The sequence below is a fragment of the Vulpes vulpes genome, chromosome 6, assembly GCF_048418805.1.
Source record: "Vulpes vulpes isolate BD-2025 chromosome 6, VulVul3, whole genome shotgun sequence".
Classification (NCBI taxonomy): Eukaryota; Metazoa; Chordata; class Mammalia; order Carnivora; family Canidae; genus Vulpes; species Vulpes vulpes.
Window position 1 is genome coordinate 58,624,638 of NC_132785.1, and position 25,646 is coordinate 58,650,283.

Sequence of the window (25,646 nt, forward strand, 5' to 3'; positions counted from 1 at the left end):
GCACACAGGCCCGTGGATGCAGCCATCCAGCAGTGAAGACCCACTGCCAGGACAACTGGGTCTGTCCCTGCCAAAGTGGCTACAGCCTGGGGAGCTTCAGAGCAGCAGGCGTGGTGGTGGACAGCTGGCCGCACTGGTGGGACAGCTTCGTGAGCAGCAGCTCCCCTGTGGCTGTTGAAATGAGTGGCGGGCCCCATGTCCTCAACAATCAGCATTGCTATCTGGTTGCAAAAACCACCACAGGCTCTTCACAGAGGACCCTTCAGATAGATTTTTTTTTTTTAAGGTTTTATTTATCTAATCATGAAAGACACACACAGAGAGAGAGGCACAGATAGAGGGAGAAGCAGGCTCCATGCAGGGAGCCCGATGTGGGACTCGATCCCCAGTGTCCAGGATCATGCCCTGAGCCGAAGGCAGTGTTAAACCGCTGAGCCACCGGGGCTGCCCCAGATAGATTTTTTTAAATCTAACTATTCCCCGCAGACTTTTGCTGTTTGAGTAGAACAGCAAACGGCAACGGGTTGACTCTGGTGCCTGTGGAAGTTTCCCGCCATCGATGTCCCATCAGGGACCAGCTTGCTCAGGCAAACTTTTGTTCAGTAGAAGTTCTGACTTCAGAGCATCAAAGCTTTAAGAACCTGTTTCCATGTCAGTCCAGCCCAGCTGGGCAGGGGAGCCATGACTGGGGGGAGGGGCGGGGGGGGCCTCACAAGGCCGCAGGCGCCCAGATGCAGCCTGTGTGCTGGCAAAGAGCCTCCATGTGAAGCAGGGACCCAGGTCCCCGAGTTAGAGTTATTTTGCTGAGAGAAGCAGACTTTTTGTAGGTGTTCCTTTTTAGTAGATGTTCCAAAAATGGAAATTGGCTTAAAATATTGAGTTCTAATGTCACAATAGACAGCTGAAGGAGCAAGCCTCCAATGCCTGAGGTTTTTAAGGACGCTGAAGTAGCCTTGTTCGGTTTGGACTCCGCGTGCCACCTGTCCTGCCCACCACCTGCCCCTTTGAGGGAGGTGCTCCAGAAACCGAGCTGGCAGCCTCAGCTCCCGTGACCTTCCTGGCCCAGCTCTCTCAGGTCAGCAGCCTGGAGGGCTCCTGGTGGTAAAGCTCCATCCATTCTCTTGGAGGAGCCTGGTTGGTGGCAGGAGCCTGATTCTCCAGCTAGACTTGATGCCTCCAGCACTGCCTGCTGCCCAGACTGTCAGCACCACACACACGATGCCCTCTCTGGAGCTTATAACTCCAGAGGCAGAAGCCAAGCCATAAAAATGCCCTCATATACTGAAATAAAACTGGAGAACGTAAGGACTTGCAACTGCGCGTCTCTGAGAATCTCTTTGCAGACCTTTCTCTCCCATTCTGCCTTGCATTATATAACTGGGACACACGCTTCCAAGTCAGATTCTGGGTTGGTCCAAGACTGGCCTGGTTCCCTTTGGTAATGACCCTCCCCTCTGCCCCCCCAACTTGTCCGCCCCTCTGCTCAGGTCAGCCACACACTCCGTAGGATGGTCATGAGCTAAATGAGCAGGTGTGCTTCAGAGTCACTGGAGAGGACTGTGAAACGGGCATCACCCCTCCTATCGGTATTAACTGGAGGAACATATGAACTTTAAAGTCTAAGAAAAGAAAGACCCAGGAATTCAGTAGTAAAAAAACGAACAAACAAAAAAGCTAGAAGAAAATCTATGCTTATGTGATAGGGCAGGATGTTATAAACATAAAAGCAAGTGAAGAAATTGCATGTGCACACACATATATACAGAGTGCATAATATTTGCACATGAATACTAATCTTCCCGTCAAAAACAAAATGAAAATTTGGGCAGCAAAATAGAGTAGACCTTATAAGAGCTATGGAGGAAATTAGTCAATGTATATGAGGAATACTAACATCCATAAGAAAAATACCAAGATCCTCAAAGGAAGATAGTAGCAGGGAACAAAAATTTCATTAAAAACCAAACAGTAGGAGAAAGAAATGTAACTCACAGTCCACCCCACCTGTGACACAGCTGCTCTCCGGCACTTCCTGCCTCCCATCCCCATCCTGCCTGCCAGACTCCCAGTTCTGTGTCAGCATCAGCCCACGGCTGAGGGAGCCCCGCAGGAAGACAGGCATGTGCAGATGCTGGAGCACACGGCCATAGTGTAAACTAGCATCGCTCTGCCCCACAAAGTCAGTGTCTGGGCACCTTCCTGAAGAAACAGCCTACAATCCAGACACCGATGTGGGCACCAAACACCGCTCCCTCGGTTGCTATTTGTAAGGACAGAGACAGGTGGTGATGAATATGTCCCTGATGTGGTACTGCTACGCACAGAGCCATGTAAAGTGTAAAGTACAGGGTGCCAGTGGCTGAGTCAGTGAAGCATTTGCCTTCGGCTCAGGTCATGATCCCTGGTCCTGGGATCGAATTCCGAATTGGGCTCCCTGCTCAGTTAGGAGTCTGCTTCTCCCTCTCCTTCTGCCCCTCCTCCAACTCTTCTCTCTTTCTCAAATACATAAAATCTTTAAATAAAATGTAAAGAATATTTTTAAATGTAGCAAAATGCTCAAAATATAACAAATGAAGAAAAGCCAAAAACTGAACACACAGCAAGTTGTCAGGTCTGCCAATGTCTGTTCCTCAGTGCATTGTGTGACGAGAAGCCAGAAGGAAGAGTATGGGGGCATTATTGGTCATTGTCCCTGGGTGGTGGCTGGAGTCCCTGTGATCTTGTACTTCTGTGGATGCTCCAGGTTTCTCACTGCCCAGAACATAATGAAACCCCGTGTGTATAGAATGAGCCTGAGAGGTAGATGTTGGCAGTGAACTGTGTAGGGTTGGCCTCATGGCGCTTGTCTTGATCCCCACAGGAAGCCAGGGCATGCCAGGAATGCCAGGCCTGAAGGGCCAGCCAGGCTTCCCAGGACCCTCGGGCCAGCCGGGCCTGCCCGGGCCACCAGGACAGCATGGCTTCCCAGGAGCTCCCGGCCGGGAGGGGCCCTTGGGGCTGCCAGGAGCCTCAGGTCATGGAGGTAAGGATCCCTTCCCCCAGGGAGTTCTCAAACTGGGCTCCAAGGCACCCCCAAAAGCCATAGGGTTTCCAAAAGTATCCCACATGAGCAACTTAAGAGACATTTATTCTCTCACAGACATCGAGGCTGGACGTCTGCCATCAAGATGCCAGCAGGGCAGGTCTCTTCTGAGGCCTCTTTCTTTGGCTTGCAGATGGCCATCTTGTCCCCAGGGTCCTTCCCTGAGGGTGTCTAGGTCCTGATCTCTTATACAGACACCAGTCACATCTGATTAGGACCCATTTCTCTGTAATCACCCCTTTAAGGACCCAGGTACTGGGGCTTAGGATTTCCACACATGAAGGTACGGGGACGACACAGCTCAGCCTGTAACAGGTTTCACAAACAGGGCATGGATTTTGCCAAACAAGAACTCAAACCGCTGAGAAACCCATTCATCCGCTTGTATATTGAGGTTCTGGCTAGGATTTCAGTAGGAAACAAAATGAAATTTCCAACAGAACTTCAAAAACACTGCTCTGCTTCAAGGAGGAGGACCTAACTTGTTTTCTGAAAGTGGCAGATGTGAGGAAGAAAGGATGGTGCTTCCTGCTGGGGGAGGCGAGTGGGGGCAAGACACGTGGAGATGAAGCCATCCCAGAGCCCCTCCACGTGGAAGCTGGTTCAGGGTGACCAGCCCCCGGAACATGTAGCTCTTCCAAGTTTGTTCATCTTTTTCTACTTTCCTCCTCCTCTGCTTTTCAGGTCTGCCTGGAGACAGAGGGGACCCAGGGGACACAGGTGTCCCTGGCCCTGTGGGCATGAAGGGTCTGTCTGGTGACAGAGGTGACCCCGGTTTGCTGGGTGAACGAGGCCCTCCAGGAAGTCCTGGATTTAAAGGAATGAGTGGAATGCCTGGTATCCCTGGGCAGAAAGGTAAAGGTGGGCAGATGGGGCACTCCCTGAGGTGGGTGCTGGGTTAGTCTGGGACTCAGGATGGCCATGCCAGGAGAGCCTAGCCCCACTCAGTAGCAGGCCAGGGCCCCTGGGAGGCATCCTGCCTCAGAGAATAGGCCAGTGCTGCTAGGCTGGCTGTGGCTAGCTGTGGCTGGCATGTCCCCAAATGCCGATTTACTCATGTAATGAGAATGAGGGAGCAGGACCTTGTCTCTGCATGGGAGATTTGTAGAGAGGCCTCTCTGGACCCTGGTGTCAGATCAGGAGGCTGGTTGGTTATGACAAACCCAAAACTGAGGAAAATGCCTGGTGGCTGGGACAGATTTATTTGCACAGAAACCAAGGCCAAGTAGCTGTGGGGCCACACAGGGATCTCTCTCTCCAGTGTCCTTTCTGGGATTCCTGCACTGGGTGCAGGGTTAACCTTAGGTCATGACCTGTTCTCAGCAGCCACAGACACAAGTTACCATCCATCTTCCTTGCATCTTTCCTACGACCACCGTACATTTACCTCATGTCTTGTCCCCACGGCGAGTTGTCAGGTAGGCTGACTCTGCTGTGGCTCAGTCTGTTTGCAGGCAGCAGACAAACCCCTTAGGGATGGTGTCCCGAAAATCCTTATTTTAGGCTAGGGATCTGAGCATCTCCTGTGAGTCACGCTGCAAGAATGTCATGGATAAGCAAGACGAAAGACCCCGTGTGCTTATCCATGGCTAACCCAGCACTTCTTTCCTTCCCTCTGAAGGTGGGAGAGGCTCGCCCGGGATGGATGGCTTCCAAGGTATGGTAGGGCTCAAAGGAAGACCCGGGCTTCCAGGAAATAAAGGAGAGGCTGGATTTTTTGGAATTCCAGGACTGAAGGGTCTGGCTGGTGAGCCGGGTGTGAAAGGTATGTGCACCTCTTTGAATGCCTTTCTGGAGGGTGGGGACTCCCTTTTGTGGGGTGTTGCACTCCTGAAAGCGAATCCTCCAGGAACCCAAAAGCTAGGCACAATCAGAAAGAAGGAAACTAACAAAAATTAGAAGACTATCCCGGCCTCAGCCCACAAGCTGTCCTAAGGGAAGAATCCAACCAAAGGAAGTATTTGGGTTTGTATTCAACAAAAGGTTTTATCCAGGTGTCATTGAAGGCAACCCCAATTTCAAGCCCACAACATGATGGGTATTTGTATGATGTGCTGACATGGTCACCATGTAAGTCTAATTTGCGCCTGTCACCACAGAATCACAGAACTTTTCTGTGATGACAAGGACCTTTCAGATCCACAGTTATAGCGACTCTCGGATATGCAGTTCAGTATTAACAGCTGTCGTCGCCCTGCTGTATGTCATATCCCCGTGGCCTGTTGATTTTATACAAAGGAAACTTTTAAGAACAAAATGGCAGCTCCATTAAGGACATCCTAATAGTTGTAAGAAACCTCCCACTCTGATTATTCCTGGTGGACATGAGGCCAGGGGAAGCCAAGGGAAGAGCAAGAGGTCAGTCCTATAGGAGAAGAGTGCCGTCTGACAAGCCAGGGACACGGCGTCCCAGGTTGGGACACCACACCAAGGTCGTGACCCACAGACATGAGGCTGGGCAAGCCCTGGCGCAGGCAGGCATCTCAAGACCTGGTGGGAGACCTGCATTCAGAGGGTGTGTGGCAACAAGCCACAGTTTCACGACTTTTGTTCAAACACCCTTGCTCTGAAAGTTTCACCGTGGCCTCTAAAATCGTAACCACCGATAGCAAGTGTTGATGCAGGCGTGCTCACCTCACGCTGCTGGTGGGGATCCGGGTAGACGTCCGGAAAGTGAAAGCACACGGATGTCCATAGCCACATTATTTCTAAGAGCTGACCCCAGCAACACCGTGGATGAGCCCCATGTGGCGTCGGCATGTGATGGCACTCTGGCTGGTGGGAAGGAGGAACCCGGGTCGGACACACGCTGCACGTGCTTCAGACTTGAGAGCATTTTGCCACATGTTGTCTGCTTCCCTTTACATGAAAGATCCAGAATAGGCAAATCGAGAGAGACAGTACATGGATTCGTGGCCTCCTGGGGTGGCAGTAGGGAACAGTTGGGGCGACTGCTGGTGGGCATGGGGCTCCTTTCTGGGGTTAGGAAGATGTCCTAGAGTTCCAGAGTGGTTGGGGGCACAGTTCCTCACTTGGCTCACGAGGAGAAGGGCCTGTGGGAAAGGACAGGCATTAGCCATTGGCCTCAGCCTCTCTCAGAGACCCTTGCCCCCTCACTTGGGCCCCGTCGGGGCTGGAGGGAGGGGAGGATGGGCCGCCCCAGGGCTCAGAGCCCCTTGGGACTCGCTGGCCTAAACAGCCGTGGCTAAGGGGACTCCTCCAGGCTGCTCCGCTGGGCCCAGAGGCTAGGGGACAGACGCATCCTGTTCCCCCGCAGGCAGCCGCGGGGACCCTGGGCCCCCAGGACCTCCTCCCATCATCCAGCCAGGAATGAAAGACATCAAAGGAGAGAAAGGAGACGAAGGGCCCATGGGGCTGAAAGGGTACCTGGGCCTGAAAGGTGAGCATCTCCCCCTCCCTGCCCAGCCCCCTGAGCTGGACACAGCAGCTTGGGTGCCAGATGGCCCTCCGCCCAGGACAGGCCTCACCATGCCCCAGCTCCTTTGACCCCGACATCTCGACAAGGGGAGCCCTGGTTCTCGGTGGCCGGGAAGCCTCACTTTCCTGTTTTAAGATTTACCGCCCTCGGGGCTGCAGAGCCAGACACTGGGGGAGGGTGGTGCTGCGTCCTCCAGGGGGGCAAGGTGCTCCCACCACCACCAGTGCTGATCCACACCTGGGCTCCTCCTGCAGGTCTTCCCGGGATGCCGGGGATCCCCGGGCTGTCCGGAGTGCCTGGGCTGCCGGGGAAGCCGGGCCACATCAAAGGCGTCAAAGGAGACATCGGCGTTCCTGGCATGCCCGGTTTACCAGGATTTCCTGGCGTGCCCGGCCCCCCCGGAATCATCGGGTTTCCTGGGTTCACAGGAAGTAGGGTGAGTGGACATCTCTCATTCCACATCTTCTTGCGATTGCGCCTCTCCCCCTGCTTCTGCCCAGGGTGCTGTGCTCCAGCATTCGCTGTGCTACAAGTGGTCAAGGGCCGGCTTCAGAATTGGGGCCTGGGGCTGTCCTGGGCCCCCGCGTCAGGGTAAGGAGACGCTGTACTCACGCCACCAGCAGCAGTGATACAAGTGCCTCCCATGCCACTGCTGCCCTCCTGTTGGATGAAGCCTGGTGTCTGCACTTTTCCATGGGGGCTTCTGGAAGGCTAAACTCCAATGTCTGGCCCTCCAAATGCTGGACTTGAGTGTGTGTGACATCAGGACTGAGGACCCATTACTGGATCACAGCAAGGTTGACATCCAGCCTGCCTTTCACTCCTTCACACGGCATACCTGCTCTGAGCACCTGCTGCGTGCAGGGCACTATGTTGTCATGGTGAGGGGGATGTGCCCTGACCCCTGAGGGGGTGCCCATCCCTCCACACCAGTGGTCTCCCCTCTGCTAAATCCCATGGTTTCACAGAGTGTGTTGGACATGGTGCACAGAACACAGCACAGAGCGGCTCTCCATCAACTGTGTTTCGTGGAAGTCTTTTTATCCTCTTTTGTTTAAAAACATTATATGCTCACTGTCCTCAGCATGTGACGGATGCATTTCTGGGATTCACGCTGGGGTCAGCACACTTTGGGCCAGTCGGAAAGTCTGGCCACCCCGGACTGGGTGGTCTGGTGGACCATTAATAGCAGCCTGGGAGGCATCCATCTGGCCCACCTTGACGATGCCCTCCACAGCCCTCAGTGTCTTCCTCCTGTCGCTCCCATCACTGCCTCCTGATGTAGCCAATGCGATCTTATGTGCAGCTTGTCGGATGACTTAAAATGGACAAAAAGACACAATGGCAGTGCTCCCAGTAGCTTTGTCTGTCATAGCCAAACACTGGGAGAGCCCGAATGCCCACCACCAGGAGGAGGAGTGTGGAGATGGGCACATTCCGGCTGTGGGCTACATGGCCGGAGAGAGAATTACTGAGAAGGACAACAGTGACTCTCACGTACTTCCTGATGAAAAAAAAAATGATGCAGAAACTAAGTACGAGTGAGGCAACCCCAACTGTAAAGATCAGGAACCAACAAGAGCCAGTGATGGGGTCAGTCAGAGAGTGGCTGTCTTGGGCAAGATTAGGAACCAGGAGAGAACTTTCTGCAATGCTGAAGTTGTTGTGTGTCTTTATGTGGCTAGTACACGAGTGAAGCTCATGGTACAGCCTCCCCGCTCTCCACAAAACAGAGCTGTGCTGTGCTGGGAGAAGTCACTTTGTGGAAGGCCCCACAGTACTGCCATGTAGACCAGCACACCACCCTCCTTCAGAGGATGAGGAAAACCGTGCTCTCCGTGGTCACAGAGCCACCCAGACACCATCCCAGCATCATCATCAGTGACCAGTCTTGATTCAGGAAGTCCAACCATCCACAGATGGAGGGCATGGCCGTGCAACATCACAGCAAGCTTGGGAATCAGGGGTCCAACTCAGATCCCAATTCTGCCGGTTACTTGGGCAAATCACTCGGCCTCTATGTGCCTCAACTTCCTCATCTGTCAAACAGGACATCACAAAATATCTATGTCATAGGGTCGTTGTGAAGTTTAAATGAAGCTTTTGAATGGGGCAAGGTGGGATGGGTCAGCCGTGAGTGTCACCACCACTGTCATGCTGGCGACATCCACCATCTGTGTTCTCAGCTTCAGTAAAGCTTCCCCGTCCAGTAAGAACGAGGAAGCAAACCATCTGCTGTTATGTGGAAAAACCTGAGGGGTTGACTACAAATTGATGAGATAAACTTTGAGTGTTGGTTTTAGCCCAAGAGCCAGGCATGTTAAACCCTTTAGAATGATAAACGTATCTTGGGAACAGGCTTCTGAGATGTTTTCGTGTCTGACCTTCTCTAGGGTGACAAGGGAGCTCCAGGGAGAGCAGGCCTTTACGGCGAGGTGGGCCCCACAGGGGACTTTGGTGAGTATTGCTTGGATCATGACTGTAGGGCATCCACAATCCAGAGCATTCCAGCAGGTGTGGTGGTCAGACACTGAGATGCTGTTAGGAATTTCAAAGCAAATTATTTTTATTAGGAATGTAACAGAACAGGGGCACCTGAGTGTCTCAGTTGATTAGGCATCTGCCTTGGGCTCAGGTCATGATCTCAGGGTCTGGGGATCGAGTCCTATGTGGGGATCCCGGCTCAGCGAGGAGTCTGCTTCTCCCTCTCCCTCTGTACCTCCTCCCACTCATGCTCTCCTTCTCTCTCTCTCAAATAAATAAATTAATTAATTATTAAAAGAAAAAAAGAGTGTAACACAGCAAAGTTGCAAACTGACCACCTACCAGTAGGTGTCAGCTGTCTTTTCTGCCCACTGCAGGTGACAGTGGAGACATCATAAACCTGCCAGGAAGCCCAGGCCTGAAGGGTGAGCGGGGCATCGCTGGAGCACCAGGTACGTCAGTCACTCTGGCCTCATCGCCTCAGCCCTGAGCCCTGCGTGCGTCTCCCTCAGGCACCAACTTGCCAGATATATCACAACCTGTATCACTGAGTCACGTTTCAGGGAATGGTTTGAGGTCTTCAAGCCTTTGGGCAAACAGAACTCTGGAATTTCTTGTTAAATTGAACCTGAAGACAAAGTCAGGAAAGCTCTGTCTGTCTGAAACACAGCGGCTTGGGATGTCCCCAAGCAGGGACCATGTCCTAGCATGTAAGGGTGGGGAATTAGGGTGCAGGGCTGTTCCGACTCTGAGGCCACACCATCGCAGGCTGTTCTGGGGCGGGAGGGTCAGCCCCTTGCCTCTGGCAGCACTGCTGGGTGTCCCCACGGCATGGCAGCTGGCTTTCTCCAGAGGTGACAAAGGGAAAGCCATGATGCATTTTATGGCCACGCCGTGGAATGACACACCAGCATTTCCACAGTGCCCTGGGGGTCGCCTGGGTCAGCCCCACCCGTGCACAAGGGCATGGATGCCAGGACATGGGGCTACTGAATTAGGGAAAATGTTAGAGAAGGAACATGCTGAGATCCTCAGCACGTTCACAGCAGAAGCACCGATGTGGAATGACAAGACCCTCAACTGCGTCTCCTGAGCCCCCTGGGCTCCATGTCTGCTCTGCTCCTAGCAGGGATTCTGCGCTTACAGGTCTAAAGGGATTCTTCGGGGAAAAGGGAACAGAGGGTGAAGTTGGCTTCCCTGGGATAACAGGCGTGCCAGGTGTCCAAGGCCCTCCCGGACCTAAAGGGCAAACAGGTATGATCTCGTGCTGTCACGTAGCCCCACGTGCACCTTCCCCCGCACAGCTGAGCCCCCAAACCTCCAGGCCCCCAGCACAGGGGCAGCTGGTGTGCCCATATCCTTGAGCCATGACCACACTCTACTGCATGAGGCTGGCTCTTGCATGTTGCCCATGACCCAGCTCTGTCTTAGGACCAAGGCCACTGGCCTTGGGGAGACACACAGGGGGCAGACGCATGTGCATATGTGGCCCTGGGTCCATCTTCTTATAAATGCAGACTGAGTCCTGGTCCCAGGGCCCCTTCCTTGCATCTGAATGTGCAGAAACATGTTTGCGGATCCGGAGTCAAGAGGGAAAGCCAACAGGGGACTGGTTTCTAACTTTTTTCTTGTTGCTGCCTTTGCTGTGCTTTGTGTGGGACCTGGGAACCCTGACACCAATCCTCCAGGTCTCCAGGCTCTCTCTGCACCCCTGCCTGGATGACAGCACCCGAATGGTAGAACACCAGCTGCTATCTCTGGCAAGGCTGAGCCTGAAAGTGGGGCACATTCCAGCTGGTTCTTTCCCACGAAGTTCCTCCTCCTCCAGGCAGGACCCGAACTGCAGGTGGCCAGGCCTCAGGGTTCCAGTCCCACTCATGGAGGCATTTGTCCCCCCCACCCCCAGGCTTCCCAGGACTGACAGGGCTGCAGGGGCCACAGGGAGATCCGGGCCGGGCAGGTGTGCCTGGCGACAAAGGAGACTACGGCTGGCCAGGGATTCCAGGCTCCCCAGGTAAGAGCATCTCTCCCTCTGTAGACACAAGTGCACAGATTTGCTCAGAGCCAGATGGGCCGGTGGAGGAGAGGCGGTCAGCCAGGCTGTCCTCTCTGGTCAGCGCACAGCCAGTGAGAAGGGCCAGAGGGACGGAGGCCAGCGTCCCCCTTCTGTCCAGGGCTCCCAGCTGCCACTGAGCCAGGGCTGGTGGAGCTGGGGCCAGGGTACTGCCCGGCCTGGATGGGCCCTGGTCAGGGGACAGGCACCTGGAAGCTGTCCTGCTCAGAACTAAGGGGGCCCATCCCAGCCCACACTCACTGCCGCATCGGAGGGAGAGTCGCTGCCTGCCTCCCGGGTGCTACTTTAGAAATGTTTGTCCTGGGGAATCTGGAGGGACTAGAATAGTGACTGCCACAGCGTCGTTGCAGAGCACAGTTCTTACAAAGCACCTGTACGTAGTGACTTCGGCATCAGGAGGAAAGACACCACTGCCAGCTCCCCCACAGCTCTAAGGAGCCTTCAGCACGGTTCCATGAGAACGGTCTTTTGTGAGCTGCTTCTCCTGGATGATGCAGACAGGATTCGTTTATAAGTCACACTGTGCAGAAGTGCTTCCTGTTTGCCGGGCTCTTGAGTAAAGTGGACAGGTGGCCGTATAATAGCAAACAAGAACAGGTTAAACTGATTTAAAAGCCGCTTTGCTCTCCAATGCACGGAATAACCATGAGTGAAATCCACACAGGCTTTCCCGGCATCCGAGGCATCAGCGGATTACACGGTTTGCCAGGCACCAAAGGCCTTCCTGGATCCCCAGGTACCTGGCACGCCCCGGCCATGTGGCCACACCCACCAATGGGGGAGGGGGTGCTGGGGGCATCCCGGAGTTGTGTGGTCATCCCCAAGGCCACGTGGACTGGGTCCCCCCGACCCAGTGGTTCTGCAGACCGAGGAGGGTTCGGCCAAGATGCGATCTGGGACACTGAAGCCACATGGCTAGCCGAAATCTCCACAGCTGAGTTCCGGCTCTGTTTCCGAGTCCCACTGCACAGCGTGGCCGTCCTTCTGCTTCTGAAGACCAGCCTGACGTGGGTGAGGATGCTAACATCCCTGCTGTGCGGCCCCTGCCACAGGTGCGGACATCCACGGAGACCCTGGCTTCCCCGGTCCTGCTGGGGACAGGGGCGACCCCGGAGAGGCCAACATCCGCCCAGGACCCATCGGGGCCCCAGGACAGAAAGGGGAGCGAGGAGATCCAGGTGAGGCTATGCACTGCCCAGTGGCAGCACTGCAAAACCAGACCCAGGATGTCCATGAGTCCAGGAGATGGGCATGTAGTGGATCCTGGCAGCACTGGTTGCTCTGCAAAACTTCTCAGCCAGCCCCCCACCATCCTACTCTGTTATGACCCATCGGGGTTGTTACTGACCACCTCTCCTGTGGTCAGGAAAGCTCCCAGGCCCTAGGGACCACTGTCCATCTCCACTATGCCCCCGCAGCACCTGGCATGGCAGTTACCAATAACAAGCACTTAGTATTGGATGACGAGTCCATACAAACCCTACAATCACTGAGAGGAGTCCCGGGGCAGGCCTGGGATGTGGTAGGAGCAAATCAGGGAAAGGTGGTCTCACCTACTGAGGAGACCCACACCCCAGCCCACCCACCCACGAGCACACATGCTCAAGCCTAAACCAAGATGGGAAACATTTCCACATAAAACTATAATCAATATATAGTAGTGGAGTGTGTGTGGAAAGCATTGTAGTTTCACTGAGTGTACAGCACCAGCTTTCTGATGATCCTGCCCCCACCATGCCCAACTCATCCAGTCACTGCACCCACAACGGCAGCCTTGCACCAGAGGCTGGCTGTGCCACGGCACGTGGGCACAGGCCTGTCACACATTGGGCTTCCGTGCACTGGGGCCTGGGTGCAAGTGCTCAGGTCAAAATACCCTCCTAAGCTAGAGCCCAGGGACCCCACAAAGAAGCCAGTACCCAAGGAGGCCAGTGACTTGATCCCCCATGGTGGCCTTGGGTGTTCCAAGGCTCACAGACCACATCATCTGATTCTCCAAGGTCCGTCACTTTCTCTTTCCCCTTTCAAATAGCTGGAAACTCCAGAATTCCCTGGTATTGGAGCCCCATGTCATTGATCTGAGGCAGGAGAATGAGCAGAAGTGCAGCCAGCTGGGGTCTCACTGTGAGCCCTGAGTGGCTACAATGTGTTCACACAGCCCCAGTCAGGGCCATCCCCACTCAGGGGTGAGGATCTAGGGTCAGTCCACTAGCATGTCCCCACTCATTGCACATGAGTGGTGCTGAACAGCCCTCATCAGACCTTCATTAGTCAGGGGGTTTATTTCAGTACTGAGGAAGATCTGTGGGGGCCACAGAGAGAATGGGCTTGTTTGGATCCTGATTCCAGCACACTGAACCTGAGTCAGTGTCTCAACCATGCGGTTGGTCCCTTGCATTGTCAGGGGAATGTGGCCAATCTGGATCCTGTAACTCAGGAGTTTTTGCCACCGACACTCACAATCTGTTTGAGTTACTTTGTGACAATAGCTAGATGCAGCTCAGTTGGTGTCATTTCCGATCAAACTAGAGATGGCAGCTGGCCAATCCCCACAGGCCTGGTGAATCCACCTGCTTGTTGCCTGTAAGTAGCAGGGCAAAGACCACACCTTTCTAAATGTTTCTCTTGGTGTGTTCTTCGTACACTCAGAAGCACACACCATGACAGGTATGAGGATCCCCTGGGGTTGCCGGGGAGCCCAGGTCAGTCAGGAGGCTGCAGGGGGGGCACAGGAGGTGACTCTTAGTCTTAGGTCACCCGTGTGTGCCCCGTGCTGCCCACTCAATCCTTCCCCTGGAGCAGAGACCGCTGTCCCAGGACGCTAGGGTATCTTGGCTGCGGGCAGTGTCCTTGTACTGACCTCAGGCCTCCACACTCCAGAGAACAAGCACTAGTCTGGCAGTCAGGACAGAAACCAGCCCCTGCCCCCGACATTCGGCTCGCCCACCCAGCACGTCATGTTGGCTGAGGTTCAGGGGGGAGCAGGTAGGGAATGCCCTCCAGGGTCTGTGTGTGGGCACTGCCCGAGGAGCCAGCCTTTGACTCGGACCCGGGCCAGTCCTGTCGCCTCCCACGCACACCAAGTTCTCGGATACTGAGCCAGCGTGTCTAGCAGTTCTAGTGAGCCCCTGGTCACATTCTCATCAATCGATCAATTGTAACTTGGCTTTTTGTGTGTTTCTGTCTAAAGACACCATATTTAGTGTCTCTTGTTGGTACATTAACGTGGAACTCATCGGCTCTGTATCTTGCCTGAAGGAAGCCTATCTAGCACATTTTCTCTGACAGTATGCCACTGCGCCTCTGAGTTCAGGAATGCCAGACAGCACCTCAGCATGGTGTGCAGGGGGCAATATAAACAGTGAACTCACCAATAAAAAGCACAGAAATGTAAAAAAAAGGGGGGGGCGGAGGAGGCACTAAACAGACACAGAAAGGACCCCTGTTGACACCCTGAGCTGAAACGGGGCCCTCAGTGGGGACTCCAGGAATCCGCCCCCTCTGCCCATCCAGTGTGCTGCTAGTATTGATTTAGGGTCACCAGCAGATCATAGTGGGTAGGCGAATTGGCAAGTACAGGCTCTATGAGCAGGGAGGACCCACCGTAGAGCTGGGACCCAAGCCACCGAAGGGCAGCTGCAAGGAGTATTGAAAGCATCAGTGTGCTTGTCCTGCCAAGACAAGAACCTCCTGTCCCAACACAAGTGCTCACAAGCAACAGAGCCAACCTCTGGGGGCCAGGTGCCGTCCACAAGTACCATAGCCACATGGCCTGAGCCAGAAGCATGGCACCCCCGGACGTTCCCTGGCCTCAGGCATCTCCCATCACTGCCTCTCCTTGGTGGCTCTGCTCCTGGACAGGAAGCGGCATAGAAGGGAAATCATAGATCAAAAAGTTGGATGCCGATCCTAAACCTGACTTCTTCTGTTTCCATCCTAAGGTGGACGAGGCCCAACTGGGAGTCCAGGACTTCAAGGCTTCCCAGGCATCACCCCCCCTTCCAACGTGTCTGGGTTACCTGGTGACAAAGGGGCACCAGGGATATTTGGCCTGGAAGGTAAGTAGGATTCACATTACTGTGCATTGGAATCTCTGGGGGCAGGAGCTGGCAGTGACGAGGTTCCTTTGGGGATGAAACAGACTTTCGTTTCCACCTCAAGGACACTGCAAAGTAACATAAGCCACACATGAAAGGACGAGCACTGTGTGATGTCCCTGGTACAAGGTCCTAAGAGCGCTCAAATCCACAGACAAGGGAGAAAAGGGGTCCAGGGACTGGGGAGGCAGTGCAGTCGTGACCAATGCAGACAGAGCTGCAGTGTGGGAAGACAAGAAAGCTCTGAGGTGCACGGTGGTGACAGCCACTCAACACTATGGATGGACTTAGCACCCCTGAAACCACACACTTAGAAATGGTTAAAACAAGAGGCACCTGGGTGGTTCAGTTGGTTAAGCACCTGCCTTCAGCTGGGGTCGTGATCCTGACCGAGCCCCGACTGAGCCCCATGTCGTGTCAGGCACACTGCTCGGCGGGGCAGGGAGACTGCTTCTCCCTCTGCCTGCTGCTCCCCCTGCTTGTGCAAGTGCATGAGCTCTCTCTCTCTCTCTCAAATAAATAAAATCTAAAATAAAAAATTTTAATGGTTAAAATGGTAAGTTTTAGCTTAGGTATATTTTGCCACAACATGAAAAAAGCCGTCCAGCATTAGACCTGCCAAAGACTCCCCCCAAACAGGCGACTTTTGTCTGGCCCCCTGAGCACATTCTGGCACTGTGTGGCCCTGCCCGCCCCTTCCTCCCGTGTAACATCGTCCTTGTGATGCACATCGACAGGTTATCGTGGGCCCCCGGGACCACCTGGGCCTGCGGCTCTTCCTGGAAGCAAAGGAGATGAGGGGAACCCAGGAGCTCCAGGAACCCCCGGGACTAAAGGATGGGGCGGGGACCCTGGGCCCCAGGGCCGGCCTGGCGTGTTCGGTCTCCCCGGAGAAAAAGGTAATGGTGCCCGGAGGGCTCCTCTTGTCGGGGAGGCTGGCAGCTCCAGTCAGAGATGGCTGGAGCCCCCTCACCCAGACAGGCGAGGCCTCCACATCCTGCTTGTCTTGAAGGGCCCAGAGGTGAGCCCGGATTCATGGGCAACACAGGAGCCACCGGGAGTGTGGGCGACCGAGGCCCCAAGGGACCCAAGGGAGACCGAGGACTCCCAGGTAAGTGGCTACTCACACACCTGCAGAACCACGTCAGGCAGGCTGCCAGCCTTGGACGGTCCTTGCGCCTCCAGGCCTGGGGGCCCCTCTCTGGGTGCCGTTTCTCATGGAGACCTGCCAGCACCCCCACTGGGACACGCTGAATGACACTAACTGTCAAAAGGGCTGAACAACGTCTCCAGTAAGTTATTATCCATCTTGTCTCGAGAGCAAGTCAGGTCTGGGAAGCTCACAATGGGTGTCAGCAGATAGAAAAATTGAACACAGGTCAGAGCAAGAAAACCGAGGGATTCTTCTTTTCAACGGGGCTTTCTTTTCCCTTTCCAGGTGCCCCTGGCTCTGTGGGATCCCCCGGGATCGCAGGAATCCCCCAGAAGATTACCATCCAGCCAGGGCCAGTGGGACCACAGGGAAGGAGAGGCCCTCCGGGGATGCAGGGAGAGATGGGACCACAGGGACCGCCGGGGGATCCAGGTAGGAGCAAAGCCTCCTTCTCCTGTTTGCTTTCTTTTCACTGTGGTTTTCTTGCTGAAAACGCTTTGTTGAGCAGCAGTGACACTGAGCATTGTCACTAGTCAATGACAATGTTAGTCACGCTCGCTCATTTCTCGGCTCTGCAGGTTTCCGTGGAGCTCCAGGAAAGGCAGGGCCCCAGGGCAGAGGTGGTGTGTCTGCTGTTCCCGGATTCCGAGGAGACCAGGGGCCTATGGGACACCAGGGGCCAGTGGGCCAGGAAGGTGAGTGATGAACGGCAAATGGGGACAGAAGGCAAGGTGGCTCTTCTGGGTCCGCTGAGGGACTGACAGATGGATTGTGGTCCTTGGGGAGGGAAGCACACACACCAAGGTGAGCACAGATGAAAGGCTGCCCTCCTTCCAGCCTTGGGGCTGGGTGCGCTTCTAACACCTGCACCTGACTAGAGCACCTGTACCCGGCCAGAGCACCTGTGCCCTGCGAGAGCACCTGCGCACACCTGGCACAGTGTCCCCAGGCCGGCTGGCTCCCTTCCTTCCTCTGACACATCTGCAGGTACCTCAGAGAAGGAAGCAATTAACAGACTTTGAGAAAGAGGATTTGTAAAAATCTTGATGGTCTCAGACGATGAGCTGAAAAAAAAAACAATTACGTTAGCAGGAGCCATTGTAAAGTCTCGTATTACTGATTTCTTGAAATCACTTGGACATGTGCAGGATGAACAGGATAGGCAGGAAATACTAGCAATTTATGCAAAGAGAAATAGATTTGTTTTAATCCCCCTGAGCACATGAGGAGCAGGAGGGGAACAGCCATGTGACAAGTTAAAGGGCTGCACAGTGTCCCAGTCATGGGGATGAGCAATCTCCTGTCCTCCCAACAGACTGACCCATGGTCTGGAGGTTAGGGGTTACCTGGGGGATGCACAGTCACGGACACACAGAGACAGAGGGGAGTCATCCAGGCCGGGAGACCCAGGCAACAGTGTGGAGGGGACATCCCATGAGGAAGTGATGACAAGTAAAAGTGTCCTGGGAGGGAAGGCGTAGGGAGAGGCAAGATCAACCAGGACAGTGAATTCCCAGTGTTTGATGGGTCATGTTGCTGGAAGTAGACTGGACATCCTGCTGTGCTCTGGGGGCAGAATCACCCCTGGGCAGACGTCATGGGAGGCAGGTTTCTGTCCCAGAAATGGCCCATGTGTGCGATGAGCAACCTGTCCCCAAGAGATCTAGCAGAGGAGGCCCATGTGTTGGGTGGGCCCTGGACTGCAGTCCTCTGGGCTTTCCCAACTCTGAGTGTCAGAAAGATCAGGTCCTGCCCAGGAGGCTGTTGGTCTGCCAGGTGCAGAGCCCGCGAGGGCCGGGCTTCGGGGAGAAAGCAGGCAGGGGCGGCAAGAGCTGAGCGATGTCAGCCCCACACTGTGGGCTGAGGTCCACGCAGCAGCAGCTGCAAGGTGACCACTTTCTCTCGGGTTCTAGGGGAGCCGGGCCGCCCAGGGACCCCCGGGCTGCCAGGCATGCCCGGCCGCAGCGTCAGCATCGGCTACCTCCTGGTGAAGCACAGTCAGACGGATCAGGAACCCATGTGCCCCGTGGGCATGAACAAGCTCTGGAGTGGATACAGCCTGCTGTACTTCGAAGGCCAGGAGAAAGCCCACAACCAGGACCTAGGTAGGTAGGACCTGCGGAGCCAGGCCAGCTCAGCTCCTGGGCTGCTGCTGACTGAGGGCCCTGGGCCTGTCCACATCCTGGTGCTTCAGAATAGATTATAGCGGCCTGTGAAAGCTCTCAACCTCGGGTCAGGACCCCAGAGACTGCCTTCTCACCTGGCAGCGGCCTCCACAAGCTCAAGAGGCCTCTCGGGTGGCGGCCACGCTCCCTCCGAATGCGGGCTGGGGCTGGGAGGGCCTGGGCACCACACAGACGCCCCGGGAAAGCGCATGCAGACATATACACATAGACATTGAAGGAAGCCTGGGTGCCAGGAGGAACTAAAATGGCTTTAAATACACAGAAGAAATGTAGCAAGCACACACTGAAAGCAGGGGTGTGCAGGTGGGTGCCTTCGTCGTGATATCCGTGGTGGGGAATCCGTCAGGCCGAACCCTGATTGTTTGTGCACGATCCCATCAATGCGGTCGACTTCCAAAATCAGTCTAACAGGAACGAACGCCGGGCAAAGGCCAACAAGGACGGGACCAACCCTGCAGCGGTGGGAACGGGCGTGGGGGCAAGCCCCGGGGCTGGGCGGGCTTCCTGTAAGGGCCCTGCACAGAGGCCCTGGGCTCTGGACTCCGGCTCTGGACCTGCCACGAGATAAAATCGACCTTTGTGCCAGGAGCAGTGGAGTCATCTGGGGGTGGGCACAGCCGGCGCTCCTTCTGGGAGAGCCTCTCAGGATGTGGTAGGCCAGGCCCTCTCTGGGATCCCATCAGGGATCTTGGGGCTGGTGCTTGCAGAGCCCCCGACACTGGCCCCAGACAGGGCACAAATTCATGAAGACCCCACTCCTGCTGCTGACCCAGCCTCGTGGAAAGGGCTATGTGAGAACTTCTAGAAGGGCAGGGCTAAAATACCCCAGTGCTGTCCTCTGAAACATGGAACTGGAAAGCCTGGCTCGGTCCCCCGTGCAGGTCTGAGCCCCAGCAGGCAGCTGCTGGACGGCTCCCTGACATGGGGCCTCGCTCGGGGCTTCGCCAGGCCTCCGGGAAATCTTCCCGGCATGCTCAGTGGTGACCCTTTTCCACAGGGCTGGCGGGCTCCTGCCTGGCTCGGTTCAGCACCATGCCCTTCTTGTACTGCAACCCTGGTGATGTGTGCTACTATGCCAGCCGGAACGACAAGTCCTACTGGCTGTCCACCACTGCCCCGCTGCCCATGATGCCGGTGGCCGAGGATGACATCAAGCCCTACATTAGCCGCTGTTCCGTGTGCGAGGCCCCAGCCGTCGCCATTGCGGTCCACAGTCAAGATGTCTCCATCCCCCACTGCCCAGCTGGATGGCGGAGTCTCTGGATTGGATATTCCTTCCTCATGGTACGTGGTACTTGCCCTCTTTCTCTCTGAGCATAGAACTGAGGAAAAATCTAGTTCCTCTCCCCAACCACACCCTGCCTGGGGAAGCATGAACAGCTAGCTGCCTTTGTGAGAATAATCAGACAGGGCAGTTGTTCGGGTTGTGCACTACACAAGGGCATCTGGCCCAGGGGATGAGAGCTGGAATACAGCCTGCACTTTTGCCTGCACTTTGCTAACTGAGCCATGTTAGGCATGGGGTGACCCCACCCAGAAGAGGCCCATTAATTTGCCACCAGACCTTTGTGCAGTGGGTAATTGGGATAAACTTTGTTGCCAAACAGCAACCCTAAAGTTTTCCTGCTTCCCCTGTCACTGTAGGGAGAAAGGAAAGTCCAGCAGAGATGATGGGTCTTCTGCTGCATTTATAATTATTATAACTGTCATAACTCCAACATTGACTAGATGCCCAACATGTTAAATATTTCATGTAGTATATAAATAACCTAACATATAAATTATAGGAAGAGATAAGTAAGTAGTGTATCTTAATATTTTTAGAGGTATTAGTGCTGCAGTCATTTGAGGCACCAGAATCTTAAGTTCTGTGCAAAGGCAGGCACACTGTGCACTTTTCAGGAAGCTGACCCTGTAAGGTGACTTCTGAGGACAGACACATGGTTGCACGTGGCCATCAGGGTGCTTCTGTGGTCCCTCTTCTCTCGTAATTTCCACTGGAAATTCAAAAATAAAACTGAGCTGCTCCCTTGCAAAGGGAGTGATTTGACTATGTCCCAAAATGAGGGAGGCAGTACTTCTCTTGTGAGTAGTACATCTCCCTCTGTGTCCGTGGACAAGTACGCAGGGTGCTCTCCAGCTTCTGGGCACTGGGCGTCTGCCAAAGGCAGGGTGATGTGGGGAGCCAGGGCTTAGGGCCACCGGGCTGCACCCACGCCGGGTCTCAGAGCCACAGAAACGCCTACTGGCTTGGACAGTGGGCCAGCGAGCAAGGCCCTGCCCCCTCCATGTGCCCCATCGGCCTGTCTAGGAGGCTGGCCCAAACCCCAGGACTGGCGAGTGTCTGGTCTCGTCCATCCCTGTTGGCAGCAAGAAAACCATCATGCCTCACCTCTGTCATTTCTCGCGAAGCCTCTCTGGTGGCAGCTCTAAGGCCAAGGCCTTTGGTTTAGTTTTCCTTTGTGATTCAGACTATGAGGTGCTTCCCACAGGGCACTGACCCCCACCCGACAGCTCTCTCCTGCTTGTCCACTCCCAGCGTGGCCTCAGCACCTTTACACCAAGCGGGTCCCGAGACACCTGCTTACACCAAACCGAGTGTGGTGCTCTGGGCTGGGGAGGCTCCTGTGTTCTGTGTGAGCAGAAGACTTCAAAGCTGGTGTCTGTGCCTGTGGTTTTGTGTAGAGAGGCTAACCTGGCTTCCCTGCCTCGTTCTTCGCACACACTGTAGCTGAGCCCACTCCCGTGGCACAACCACAGCCAAGCCAAACGGCACGTTTCTGCCTGAGATCTGGGACCCAGGGCCTCCCGGGGCCCTAACAGGAGCTACAACATAAATGAGACTGACACAGGCCCACGCCCTGGGAGTAGCCACAGGATCATCTCAAGTGACTAGTTGCTCGATTAGCAGCCCTCTGATGGAAACAGTAATTGGCACACAAGTTACATGTGGGTTATAGACAAACCAGCAAGTAAAGACATTCTAGACCACCCCACCCCCTCTTCATAAGCGCAGGAGGGGAGGGACTGGAGGGGCCACCTTCTCTGGTCCTCTGACCTTTACCTTACCAAACCTCACATACTGACCCACACATCGACTTTATTTGTCCTTTAAAAAAGGTTCACGTTTTAGTGTCTCTCATGCCAGGCAAATTCATTCTTTGAGTGGGTCATTCGGGCGGGAGACAGTATTTTTCCCCAGATGAAGTCAGCCACACCCACCAGAGATCCCCTGCTTCTGCTGTTGTTCTGGTTGTCGCTGAACCACACATCACAGACGTTGGCGCAGGTCCCTGGACCCGCACCTGCAGCACGCCCGTGCCCAAGGTTGCCCTCTGCGGGCCTGCCCTGCTTCAGTTAGCCAAGCCCCAAGCGTTAAAGAGCGTGTTGCAGGCATCGTGTGTTGGCAAGGATAGATGCTCTGGGTCAGATGTTCAGTTAGGGGAAAAGCGCATCCAAGCCGCTGGCCCCAGGCTGTCCCTGGAGGGTGCGCTCACAGCCCTGCCCTGTCTCCCTCTCTGCGCAGCACACAGCAGCCGGCGATGAAGGTGGTGGCCAGTCGCTGGTGTCGCCGGGCAGCTGTCTGGAGGACTTCCGTGCCACGCCCTTCATCGAGTGCAATGGAGGCCGTGGCACTTGCCACTACTACGCCAACAAGTACAGCTTTTGGCTCACCACCATCCCCGAGCAGAGCTTCCAGGGCTCGCCCTCCGCCGACACCCTCAAGGCGGGGCTCATCCGGACGCACATCAGCCGCTGCCAGGTGTGCATGAAGAACCTGTGAGGGGATGTGCTTCCCTCTAGGTCCACACTCAGCCGGGTGGGGGGGGCCACTTTGGTGCTTACTCTTAACTTATTACCTCAGAGGACGCCCCCAAGACGGATCTCACTTCTCTCTTTCAACACCAAATGGAAAGGCTACCAAAGGAACTCAGCGCCAGCACTTATACCAAATAGCCCCTGGTCCTCCACAGGCGCTGGCCCTGTCCGTCTGCAGGGAACTGCGACACCCCAGCACCCTACAGCCATATTAGACTATCGTGCACTAGACGTAGCTAACCTCCTAATCTGTACCCGAACAGTCACTGTGCTTCGAGCACCGCAGACCCTGCATTCCTGAGCTTAATGGGGCGGTGTGGATAACAGAAGCCACGCAGCCCAGGGTGCTGGACTCACGTGGCAGTCCCCATGGGCGGGTCTCCTGGCTTCTGTGCTGGCAGCTCTGTTCTCTCCCTGAGACCACTGATCAAGAATTTTCACCCCCTCAGGAAAGCCAGGCGTGCGTGCCTTTTATTTTAAAAGCTTTTGATCATCCCACACGAGCTCTCTTTCCCCCGTGTCCTTGCAGACCATCGGGTTTGGCCAAAAGTGTAGAAGCAGAGACCTTTTCAGCTTCTGTTGTCAGCCACGCCTCTGGCGGCCACCTTGTAGGGTCCCCGGCCCCAGGTGGCCCGGGGATCCGCCCTCCGTTCTCGGTGACTCATACGCCTATGCCTTATCTAACCTCTGTAATGACCACAGAATAAAAGTTGGTTTTGAGCTTTTTATACCCTAAGTTATGGGCTGTCTTCATTCACATCTGTAGAGCGCCGTTGGTTCGCACGAACCCCAGGGGCTGCCTCTGGGGCCACGCACCAGCCCTGGCAGAGCTCGCCCCCCGGCCCCCCCCCTCCGCGCATGAGCCCAGGTCTACGGGCGCTGCCATCCGCTTCTCAGGGAGCCGCGTTTGTTCACAGAAGACACCCCAGCGACCGCCCCTGGGAGCTGGGAGGCCGGGCCCTTCGCCCGCAATCCTCAGAGTCAGTCAGTTCTGACCTCACAGCCCAGATCAGATCTCCCTATTTCTGAGAAACACGTTTCTGGCTTGAGTTTCTCTGGAACCTGGCTGATCTCGGGGAGCCCAGCTCAATTTATCTTTATCCTTTACTATTCAATCTCACGTTAACCTTTTCTAAGAACAGTTCTCATGTAACTAAATAAGTATTTGCCTAATAATGTTGTTGGAAAGGTCCCAGCAACCACTTTGACTTGCATTCCCCCAGAAGCTGACCAGGACAGGACTCTCACAGGACGGTTATTTGGGGATGTGAGTCCCAATCAGAGAGCGGAGGGGGTCTGGCAGAGTGAGCCCAGGAAGGAGGACACTTTCCTAAGGGGGTGACCACCCGGGCAGCTGGGGGCTCTGTGCTGTGGAAACCCACGGAAGGAGGCCACACTCTGCGTGTGCAGCCAAGGGCAGAACAGGGACTGCTCCCTCCACCAGCAATTGCCCTGGTGGTCAGGGGTTACCTGCTACCATCACTTCCCTTGTGCTCCTTGGCATGTGGTGGCTGAGCAGCATCCCGGGTGCAGGTAGTGGAGAGGCAGCAAAGCTGATGTAAGGTGCCGTGGGTTACACCTGTACGTAGATGGTTTCCATAGCAACAGCCACAGCACCCCCGTGGGACGCAAGGCTGTGTGGCCAGGGCTTGAAAGATGCCCAGCACAGCGCCAACCACCCCCCCACCGAAACTCATGGAGGCAGCTATTTATTCTGGACTCTACTTCCCACGATCATGGAGCAGTCTTGAATGTGTCCCAGTCCTGAAGATTGTAGCTTGACTTGGCTTAGGTGTGATGCCATGAAGGACGAGGCCATGGGGACCCACATCCTCCTTAGCGGGACATACTCCACAGTGGCCTCTGATACCCTCCCCATCTGCAGACTGACTCTTGCGAGGGGCGGGGTGGGGGGGAGTTGCAGAACACAGGCCAATTCACAGGAGCCTTGCCTCCCTTCCATAGCTCAAGTTCAAGAGCAAAGGGCAGCTGGGGTGGAGGCCCGCTCCAAAGGTGTGGGTTGTGTGATGGCATGAACTCGCCCTGATTGCAGCTATTCCCAAAGGTCACCAGAACATAGGGACCAGAGTCCAGCCTCTCCGTGGTGGGAGCGGGGTGGGGGGGGAGGGGGACCCATGCTCTTCCTGGAGCCAACTTACCCCTAATGCTACACTTAGGAGAAGGGGATTCTTGCATCCAGATTATGGGGACTCTGTGTGGGGGTCTCCCTGCACCTCCCTCCCACCTCAAGGCACAGGACTCCTGCCCCACACAGAGGTGTGAATGCACCAGTGAAGCCGCCAGAGGGCAAGGCCGAGAGAAGGGTGGGAAGTGCGCCTCCCCCCACCGCCCCCCGCCACCGCCCCCCGAGGATGATGGTGGCCCTTCCCCAGGCCAACCCACCCAGGTGATCAGCCCCCAGGCACTGCCTCTAGGCTTCCAGGACTTTCCAGTGCAAACCACCAGATGGGGGACACGCGGGGTGCTCCTCTTGTCATGGGCAGCAGGTGAACAAACCGACCCTAAAAGGGAGAACACAACAGCACCCCAAACAAAGCAGGTGAAGCAAAGTTGAGTCTGTAGGGAGACCCGGTGCTGGAAGTGGAGGGGCCACTAGGCACCCGTGTGAGCTTTTCCTGGCACGGTGGCAGCTCTGTTTAAAACAAGTTCAGAAATGACAAAGTTGTCAGGACCCCTGGGTGGCTCAGTGGTTGAGCATCTGCCTTCAGCTCAGGTCATGATCCTAGGGTCCTGGGATCGAATCCCTCATCAGGCTCCCTACAGGGAGCCTGCTTCTCCCTCTGCCTGTGTCTCTGCCTCTCTCTCTCTCTCTCTCTGTGTGTGTGTGTGTGTGCACGCCTCTCATGAATAAATAAATAAAATCTTTAAAAAAAAAGAGAGACAAAGTCGTACTTTAAAAAAAACCAGCCTAGCAGCCTGTGAAGTGGGGGAAATAGAGATCCCAACACACAGATTACGACTTTCCAGCCCAAAGCATCCCTGCCACCCGCTGCTGCCCAGCACGGTAGGATGTTGTTGAGAAAGAGGCTTCCGTCTGTGCGAGGACACAGTGGAGCCAGGGGTGAAAACCTGCAGTGGTGGCTCTGAGATCAGGCACAGCAGGTTGGCGGGTGGGTTAGCAGGCTGTCCGTGGCCTCCCCACCCCCGCAAAGGGCCACATTTGTACAAAGGAAAAGAGGGACCATTCGAGGTCACCAGCTAAAATCCACATCCAGCAAAGAAATCCCATGTCCATCGGCTGGCTCACCCACCCAACCAACCTGACCTTCCCAAGTGCTGACCTGGCTCCCT

The 25,646-nt window shown here is 55.2% G+C and overlaps 1 protein-coding gene across 3 annotated transcripts in view; it reads left to right on the forward strand.

Annotated features, from left to right (window-relative positions):
- The window catches only part of COL4A2 (collagen type IV alpha 2 chain), a 170,011-nt gene extending 146,941 nt beyond the window's left edge, over positions 1–23,070 (forward strand). For all 3 annotated transcript variants that reach the window (XM_072761010.1, XM_072761009.1, XM_072761012.1), the window contains 19 exons: positions 2,861–3,022; positions 3,767–3,937; positions 4,704–4,847; positions 6,360–6,482; positions 6,776–6,957; positions 8,915–8,978; positions 9,383–9,457; positions 10,152–10,259; positions 10,912–11,019; positions 11,744–11,815; positions 12,132–12,257; positions 15,021–15,137; positions 15,914–16,075; positions 16,189–16,287; positions 16,615–16,761; positions 16,908–17,024; positions 18,243–18,434; positions 19,513–19,799; positions 22,042–23,070. In XM_072761010.1, coding sequence (XP_072617111.1) covers positions 2,861–3,022; positions 3,767–3,937; positions 4,704–4,847; positions 6,360–6,482; positions 6,776–6,957; positions 8,915–8,978; positions 9,383–9,457; positions 10,152–10,259; positions 10,912–11,019; positions 11,744–11,815; positions 12,132–12,257; positions 15,021–15,137; positions 15,914–16,075; positions 16,189–16,287; positions 16,615–16,761; positions 16,908–17,024; positions 18,243–18,434; positions 19,513–19,799; positions 22,042–22,299 — 2,714 coding nt within the window. In that variant the 3' untranslated portion in view covers positions 22,300–23,070. The remainder of the gene's footprint in view (positions 1–2,860; positions 3,023–3,766; positions 3,938–4,703; positions 4,848–6,359; positions 6,483–6,775; positions 6,958–8,914; positions 8,979–9,382; positions 9,458–10,151; positions 10,260–10,911; positions 11,020–11,743; positions 11,816–12,131; positions 12,258–15,020; positions 15,138–15,913; positions 16,076–16,188; positions 16,288–16,614; positions 16,762–16,907; positions 17,025–18,242; positions 18,435–19,512; positions 19,800–22,041) is intronic.
- Positions 23,071–25,646: the final 2,576 nt, after the last annotated feature.